Source organism: Symphodus melops, assembly GCF_947650265.1.
Source record: "Symphodus melops genome assembly, chromosome: 13".
NCBI classification, from domain to species: domain Eukaryota; kingdom Metazoa; phylum Chordata; class Actinopteri; order Labriformes; family Labridae; genus Symphodus; species Symphodus melops.
In genome coordinates, this window is record NC_136703.1 from 7,728,491 (window position 1) to 7,737,705 (window position 9,215).

At 40.2% G+C, this 9,215-nt stretch overlaps 1 protein-coding gene across 3 annotated transcripts in view; it reads left to right on the forward strand.

The window, feature by feature from the left end:
- gnb1a (guanine nucleotide binding protein (G protein), beta polypeptide 1a) overlaps positions 1 to 9,072 on the forward strand; it is a 34,216-nt gene extending 25,144 nt beyond the window's left edge. For all 3 annotated transcript variants that reach the window (XM_079359437.1, XM_079359436.1, XM_079359438.1), the window contains exons 7-11: positions 634 to 700; positions 1,067 to 1,268; positions 1,849 to 2,065; positions 5,825 to 5,940; positions 6,856 to 9,072. In XM_079359437.1, the coding sequence (XP_079215563.1) occupies positions 634 to 700; positions 1,067 to 1,268; positions 1,849 to 2,065; positions 5,825 to 5,931 (593 nt within the window). In that variant the 3' untranslated portion in view covers positions 5,932 to 5,940; positions 6,856 to 9,072. The remainder of the gene's footprint in view (positions 1 to 633; positions 701 to 1,066; positions 1,269 to 1,848; positions 2,066 to 5,824; positions 5,941 to 6,855) is intronic.
- The last annotated feature ends 143 nt before the right edge of the window (positions 9,073 to 9,215 follow it).

The window sequence follows — 9,215 nt, forward strand, 5'->3', positions numbered from 1 at the left end:
CCTTAAAAAGAAAAACAATCCTTGTTGAAATATTCCGTCTAATTGCACCTAATCTCTCTTCCTTTTGTAGGTTATGAAGAGGCATGAGTGTTATTTTCAGTCTGTTTCATAACCAGCTTTGAGCTCCACACACAGAAGCTTGAAGTCATGGTCCAGTTCTCCAAAATCTTGGAATAAAGTTAACAGAAGTTACAGTGCATTAACCTCAAACATGAAATCACACAATGAATGATTTCAGAGAACTTAGAACGAATGGATTGCATGTTAATATCCCCTTTTAGTAGTTTGCATCTGTTGGGTGTCTAATGGCTTTTAAAAGTCACCACCATGAATACATATATATATAACATGTCGAATGATGACCAGGTTACTTCATGTCACGGTGTGTGTTGTGAAATGTATCGTCAAGAAAGGCAGTCCTCAGTCTGCCTGTAGAAGGCTGCCCACACAAACGCTCAACTGTTAGAAGGATGCTTGTGAGGGAGGCTACTACGGACCAATGACTACTTTTGAAGGAGTCTCTGAAGGAGCCTTTGAAGTAGTTAGGAGGATGTGACTATCTTGTATTTCTCTGTGATGGATGCAGTCCATCATAAACGAGTGAACTAACACTCTTTGTTTGTTTGTTGTCAGGTTACCTGTCCTGCTGTCGCTTCCTGGATGACAACCAGATTGTCACTAGCTCTGGAGACACCACCTGGTGAGTTGTGGTACTGCAACGCATGTAGTTGAACACGTAACAGTCAGATTACACATACTAAAAAAACATCCCTGAAGAGTTAGTTGAAAACCTTATATATCATATAAATCAGACAAACGATATGTTTAGAATCAATAACAATGCTTTTTTATATTTGCATTATGTGGCGCTTAGTTCCTCAACCACGCTCTGTGAGTGCTTAGCCAAGTCTTTCTTTAGATGGATTCCTGCAGCCCCAGCAGTCACACCATGTGACCATCAGCTTCATTACTGAATTGTGCTTTCCAGCAGTGCCACTGATGTACTTTACATACGGTTTGTATATCGCAGCTGTAAGTTGACACGGTTTGTTTCTGCTCTCCACAGCGCTCTGTGGGACATTGAGACTGGTCAGCAGACGACTACGTTTGCCGGCCACACTGGCGATGTCATGAGTCTGTCTCTGGCACCAGACACCAGGCTGTTTGTGTCTGGAGCCTGCGATGCCTCTGCGAAGCTCTGGGACATCAGAGAAGGAATGTGCCGACAAACCTTTACTGGTCACGAGTCAGACATCAATGCTATCTGTGTAAGACTACACAAACGCACTCTTTGACATACACTGTATTCTGTACGCGCTTTAAGAAGACGGTTGCACGTCTCTTGTCACTCACATGTCCGGTTCAAGTCTGTCATTGCATGTCTTAAAGTTTCCTAAAAATCGCAGATTTGAGTATCAACAAAGTCATTCACAGGAGTCATGGAGTTTTCCTCTAATGTTGCACTTCTATGATTGATTTTCCTTGTTGCCACCCTGAAAGAGTATTTATTTAGTCATGTCTGGAGGTTTAGGTGTGAATTAAACAAGCAAAACGATGTGTAAAAGAGCAATAGTGTTTGCCTTGCTGGCCACAATACTAATACTAATAATATAGAATTTAGTATTTCAATAAGTCTATGATTGTCGTCTAAAGTGGACTGATTATGAGCCGAACAGACACATTTAAACGTTGACCTTTATAACAGATTATTTTAAAGCTGGTCTGCTGTGAGATTCTCTTTTCTTTTTTTGCAATGACAAAAAAAGTTCTTTAAACACTCACTAACATCATAAAGGAATGTGTGCACCAGTTTCAACACTAAAAAATCTCCCTTTGTCTCTATTGCAGTTCTTCCCTAATGGCAACGCCTTTGCCACGGGTTCAGATGATGCTACCTGCAGGCTATTTGACCTGCGTGCTGACCAGGAGCTGATGGTTTACTCACATGACAACATCATCTGCGGTATCACCTCCGTAGCATTCTCCAAGAGTGGCCGCCTACTGCTGGCCGGCTACGACGATTTCAATTGCAATGTCTGGGATACTTTGAAGGCTGATCGTGCAGGTAAAGAACCATCCACAGCTGATGCTGTTGACCACATCCAACAATCCACACATCAAACACAAGTCTTGTAAGACACTCGTCAGGACTTGTTTTCAGGAACCTGTCAGCTCCACTGGCCAAAATCCACCTTAAAACACGTATGGTTTGAGTGTTTTCTAACTTCAACAATTTGGATTCCTTTTGGGTATTGTAATTGTTCAGAAAACAATTTATAACGTGATGAGGTCAATCTATTTTTAGAGGCTCTCGATGCATTTTAATCTGTCTCTCTAACCTGCAGTAAAGGTGGAAGTTCAAACTCGCCACATTTCCACTGAATAGACTCCCTTAGCTCCTGAGTGCTTTTTGTTTTCTGTGGCAGGCATTAAAGGGGTGTTTCAGTATTTTTGAAGTGGGGTTGTATAAAGTCGTTGTCATGGTAATGTAGTGTATTAGCTAGAGCTGAAACGATTCCTCGAATAACTCGAATAATTCGATTACAAAAATTCATCGAGGAATTTTCGCTGCCTCGAGGCTTCGTTAAGTTTTGGGTTTTTTTGCGTCATCAAAACTTTGGTATGAGTATAAAACACGTTTAATGTAGCTGCAGCTACCTGCTCCTCTCTCTTACACACAGACACTTCAGCGCTAACACGCACACACGCGAGCGCGGCGTGCCCCTTTTAACTTTTAGTCAGCACACAGTTGATCCATGATCCATACGACCGAGTCGGGAACACGTGATCCGGTCAAATGGTCGGCTTTTCTCCGTTCACTCTCTCCGTGTTTGCAGCTAACATAACGATAGCAACGTCCTCTCACAGTCTCTGTCATAGACATACGTCTATGGTCTCTGTAGTCTGTGAGTGCGCTGCAGGAGCAGACAGAGATACACTTCTAACAATATACAGGCTGATTATATGAAATGTCTGATGTCTTCAAAGCTAAATCAAGACAGAACTTGTTTGTGGAATAATAATTTAGCAAATATATATTTAAAGTTTCTCAATTTCCTTATCTGACATAATGATTGATTCTGTGATTGATTCAACAGAACATAATGCTTTCTCAATTAAATGTACTGTAACAGATGTGTAGGCTACACAAAACAGTATTTGCTATTTCAGCCATTAAAACGTGTTTGGCCTGTATTTTTCATCTACCTGCCGCCTTGACCAGTGAATCAGAAAGTGAATTTGGGACCCTGTCAGTAATATGGTGAGCATCATCAGCAGCTGTAGAGAAGAGGTGGTTGGCTGTAACAAGCAGGCGTTTCCATGGTAACTGCAAAGAAGCAGGTTTGTAGGGACGACCCAAGACGAGTTAAACCTTAATTAAGCAAAAGTATGATTTATTAGATTACTCGATTAATCGACGGGATATTCGATAGAATACTCGATTACTAAAATATTCGATAGCTGCAGCTCTAGTATTAGCCACATGAGATCTGGGCGACACATGGCTGCAGACAGGACTATTGGTACCACATCATTTAGATGCATTCAAGAAACAACAAAGTTAGCCACACACTTATTGTCTTAGTGGGAAACTTGCCTTTGACTTGACCTGGGACCTGATACAGGAACCAAAGATCTAAGTACATTCATCCATCAGCATGTCCACTTACATCCGTCAAATTCCATTCATAGTAAATAAATCACATCCTCACATCTTTAAGCTCGGGTGGTGTCGAGGCTTTGAAAGACAAGGGGACAAAAGAGTTTTTAAAATGGTTTTTCCTGCACGGTCGGCTTGAGGGGAGGAGATGAGTCTGTGATGATTGTTTGTTTACTACTTAAAACATCAAAAGAGCTTAGCCTGCGCAGAATCTAAGCAACATCATGGGCTTCTCAGTAATCAGTGTTTACCACACATAGACCACACCTGGGTGGCCATCCAGGTATGTTTCCCAACCTTTTTTTTTGTATTTGTTCGTAAATTGCCACGCTCCCAAGATAGAGAGAGAACGCGAGACAGAGACCGAGAGAGAGGTCCATTTTCCATATCTCCCTCCTGAAGGTGCAGCAGTCGTGTCAAAACTAAAGCTTCTGATGCCTTTGTGTCAATATTATTCTGCTCGTCATGCAGTCTTGGTTTTGTGATGGGCCTCATCATCAATACCCCCCCCCCCCCCCCAGTCTCAGTCTGTTCCCTTACAAAAGTGACTTCTGGTTATCAGGTAATATTGAAAGGCAGCGCAAATAAAGTCGTTGATCATTCCCCTTCATCCTGCAACATCACAAAATATTTCAAACACAATCATATCGACTACTTGGTTGATTGGGCTTTGAGTCTGTGGTGTAATCAGGACGAGCCGACCTGGACTGGCGAGTTAGACATCTGTCTGTCTAGCTGTTGCTCATGTGTTTGGTTATGCTAGCAGACTCCTGACCTATTGAACTCCAGTCTGCATTTCCCCCAGTGGAAAGAATCTGGCCTGTTCTGGAGAGTGTGCTCTGACAGCGTTACTGAGGCGTGGGTGCAGGGACAAAGGTGACTCATCCACAACCAGAACTTGAGAGACTGCATGCTGACTTATTGAGAGGTCCAGATTTACAGCAAATACTCTGCTGCTCACTTTTGTTGCAACGAGGTTGGTTAGCGTCTCATGATAGAGGCCTTCCTGCCTTTGTATAGCTGTGCTATAGGTGTGCTCCTGTTTCAGTTCTCTATGGTGGACATCACGTTCCTTCACACGCTGATGGATACGGGACATCTCTCAAAATGAGGTGTCTATTCGGCTGCTATATCTTCTTGTCGCACTGGCTTTGCAGAGACTTGAAATTTAATGTCCCATTGTGAGATTTGGCATTAGACCCTGCGGCCCTCTTCGGTTCTCCTTTTTGTTCAGATTTATTTTTGGTGTTTGTCATGACGTGTGAAAAAGAAGTCACCGGTCAGACCAACTCAGACGGCTCAAAGGTAACATGGCATTGGAATGGGAAGTATGTGTCTAATATTATTCCTGCAGCATAAAGCTCTGTGGCTCTCAGTGGTCACTGTTCTTTTGGATTTGTCACACCGCATAGTTTGCATTCCTTTTTGTGCATCGTCTTGGTTTGGGTGCAGCTAATTGTTTGCGTGTGTGCGTGAAGTGACTGAAACTAGATTTCATGATCATTACTTCTGTTCCTGGAAGGAGAGGAAGAAGGTAAAACACATGGTTGCCCCACTCCACGGCTGATGAAAGAAAATCTGAGAAAAGGAGGACTGTTGTGACAGAGCAAGTAGAGTCAGGTGTCATCACAAATCATCGGACTCGAAGGTGTGGACAGAAGATGTCTTCAGCCAAGATGAGCTTGGCTGTTGGATGAAATACTACATGTTGAAAGCCATTCCTCTGCTGCTCAGCGTTTTCTCCAGTGTCACATCTTTAACTCGTCTGGAAGGAAGTATATCACTGACATGTGAGGCATGTAATAGGAATACTTTACAAAGGCCCACATTTAAAATCTCATTTAAACAAACTGCTCTTAGAGGTGTTCAGTGGATTGTTTTCTTCCATGAAAGCTCAGTTGGTCTGAAGAACATAAACAGAATCTAAATTTACCACGTCATGGCTGCATTAGAGAACACCAAAGGTAAGCTCATATCAGCAGGCATACTGTGCGGTTTATGTGGCAGACCTGAATGAAAGTTTGATTCTAAAACAATACAAACCCTGCAGCATTTACTTCAGTTGATTTAATACTTGAGCTGTTATAAACACAAAGTACTTCTGATGACCAATGAGAGGGGGCTTCATTTGTGTCTGTGTCCTAACACATGCTGTCTCTGCAGGAGTCCTGGCTGGTCACGATAACCGAGTGAGCTGCTTGGGTGTAACTGACGATGGCATGGCAGTGGCAACAGGGTCCTGGGACAGCTTCCTCAAGATCTGGAACTAGAGTCAGAAGGTAAATGAAGAGCTAATAGTTCTGTGATGTGCAATAGTGAGGGACTGTCAGGGTCATTGGGTGGATTCGATTTGTCCCTCCTGTCTCCCTTCACTATCCACTTTACCTTAACCCTGGGAAAACGTCATGGAGTTAAGGAAAGGTGTTAGGAGAATCCATAAAGGACTTATCGGACCACATTTCCACTTGGTGACATAATTAATTGTGCAACAGTGAAGACGCTGTGTAAAAAAAGGGACTACAAAAAGCTCATCTCCAAACGTTCCCGTTTCCCTTCATACCTATTTACCGAAATAATCCTAATTACCACAAGGTTGGAATTGAAATAAAGGGAATATAAGCTACCAGGCTACGAGCTTCCTGTCCACTCATACATCAACATTTATCCAAAATAAAGACGATTGTATGAAATTAATTGCCAAACACTCACTAATTAATGTCACCAGTGAGCATTAATTGTTACATTAATGAAAGATATACAGAACTGCACAAAAGCATTCTTAAGTGAATGAAATATGTTGGATAAAACATCGTCTGCGTCCCTTTCCTGTTAGTTTTCCTGATCAATCGGATGCGTGAGTTGCTTTACATGTTGTCGCCTTAAGGAATTGTTGGGCGGCATTATCTCATCTCCTTTTGTAAAGGAGGGTCCAGTGTATCCTAGAGGAGGTGATAAAGGAACCTGCACCTGTCCTTAACTTTAAGAAAATTCAAACTGCTCTTTCACACTTTCGGGATTAAGGTAAAGGGAGTGAAAGGAGATAGGAGGGACAATCCGAACACACCCATGGTTTATTATGTTTGCATTTACTGCCATCTGGAGTTAAGGAAGGACTGTGCAACATTTGAAACATCTGCACCATGTTGATTTTGCTGGATGACAATAACGTAATGTTTTCCTTTTTTTCTTTCAAGATGGCATCTGGACTCCCACGTTGAGCAGAAGACCATTCCAACCTAACAATGTTCAATTTTATTGCATATCCAATCTATAAAAAAAAAAACCCCACACAACCCGTGATACTGACTCCGAACACCCCTTAAAAACTTTCAAGAGCAAAAATTCTCTTTCTTTCTCATTTGAAGAGCACAATTGTCTGTCATTCACAAAACTACATAAAAATGAAGAAAAAAAAGTTTGAGGGATTTACTAGTTACAAAATGGAAAGGGGGGAAAATGGTGCATTCCTCCATGAACATGCTCTGGTATTGATGAAAGTGAAAATACAAACACCCCACCATCAAGCAAACGTGTCCTGCATCCTTATTATACAAAGTTCTGACTGAAGGTTATCACTCGACAGTGATCTTATTCTTTTTAGCAGTTTGGACATTTTTATTTTTGTTTTCTTGTATTGATTTCTGTGATTATCTTTTTGTTAAAGAGGCGTAAATCAGTGAATTGTTAGTAAATGTTCAAATGAGGATCAAGGCTTTGTTTTTGGTTTTTCCTAGTCTTCACACATTTAAGACTTCTTCTTTTTTTTTTTTTTTTTTTGTAAACAAAAGGTCCTTCAGATCAACTCATTTTATATCGAGATTTATCCCACTGGAGAATAAATCAAGAACACTGAGCTTCACTAAGGAGGCCCTTTGGTATATTAAGTCTCAAGATACTTTTACTTTCTTCTTTTCCAGTGTAGTCCACAAATCTTTGTTTGCACAAGAATTAAACTTTGCATATATAGAGTAATGAAATAAGAAAAAAAGTCAACTAACCAAGCACATGCTGTTTATCATAATGAATGCTCATTTTTAGAACGTGACAAAAAAAGCAGACCATTTTAACCATTCTTATACCTTTTTTGTCTGACAACAGTGTAGAATAATGAAATGAAGAATTACGCGTTGGATCCTGATCTACCCTGCCCCCCTTTATATTCATTGATTTAATATGGTTTTCCCTAGATTTTGTCGCCCATGGGGTGGGACCGTTGATGTGATTTGGTCGGCTGTGGAGTATCACCACTCTAGCCTGGTTGCAATCTGGACACGTTTCTGTTTTTTAACAGAGGTGCCCATTCCGTGCATGGAAATGCAGTTATTACTCTGTTAATGACATGTTGTATAAATCAATGTTTGAAAATAATGATATTGAAACTTTTTAAGTTAAAAACGAAAAAAAAAAGATTTTGGTTGTCTGCCATGGATGGGTTATCACTTAGAATCGCATGCTGTAGAATTGCTTAAAAAGGTGCATATGGAATTAACTCCTTTGATGTTTTTCTTTAAGAAAATTACCTGTTGGATATATCAATACAATGGTATTTATATTTTCTTTTTCTTTTCTTTCTTTTTTTTTTGTTGAGGGGGGGAGGGGGGGTTGGTGCTACTCTGTGCATACATGATTCAACTTGAATGTCAAAAGCTATGCACTTGAGAAGCAAACCCTACAACATCATCAACAGTCTCTTGGTCCGTACTTAGGGAGGGATTCCAAAAATCTATGAATATCTTAAATGTTCAAATTTTACACAGATGCATATGTACATTCAGACACCAAAACGAACACAATCTCAAATGGATAAAAAAAAATTGTCATTCCTTCTGTAGCAAAAAAAATCCACTTGCAAGTAAAACATTTTATAACAGGTTTTTTTCTGTCCTTTAATAAAAAAAATTAAATATATATACACATATACATCTTACAGCATTTGAATGGCAGGATTTTCTGTTGTTCTCTCCTTGTAAACAGAGGCGCTTTTTCTTTAGCTGTAGTGATATTTTTTTCCAACTTTTTTTTTCTCTGCAACTGTACAAAAATGTGCTGTAATTGTGCATTAGGCCTGGAGTCGGCAAAACATAAAATGTAATTAAAAAAAATTAAATTCCCTTTCTTTTTCACCCTCTCCATTAATTAACTGTAGAGCTCTGCACCCCAACTGTTCCCTTTTCACTTTTTGTATTTAATTTTCAAGTCAGTCAGTGTACAACCGAAAGCTGGATGCAAGATAGAAACTATATTAAAATGTACTGTTATTTAAGATGTAATAAAAAGCAGTTTGAGATGAACTTCTGTGTTGAGTGTGTGATTCACTAAAGGGGTTGCCACTAAAGCTTCAATATTGCAGACTGTTTGGTTTCCTTGTAATTATGTTAAAGTCAAATAAACAATTTCTTATCCAAAATTAATCAAGCCTGGCCTTTTCTGTATATTCATTTGCTCTACGTTTCTTCATTCATTGTGGTCAGCGTTACAGTCTCAACAGCCACAGAGAGTTGAACAGGATAACTCAATTGTTGGGAAAGTTTTCAGTTGTCAGGATGGACACCAA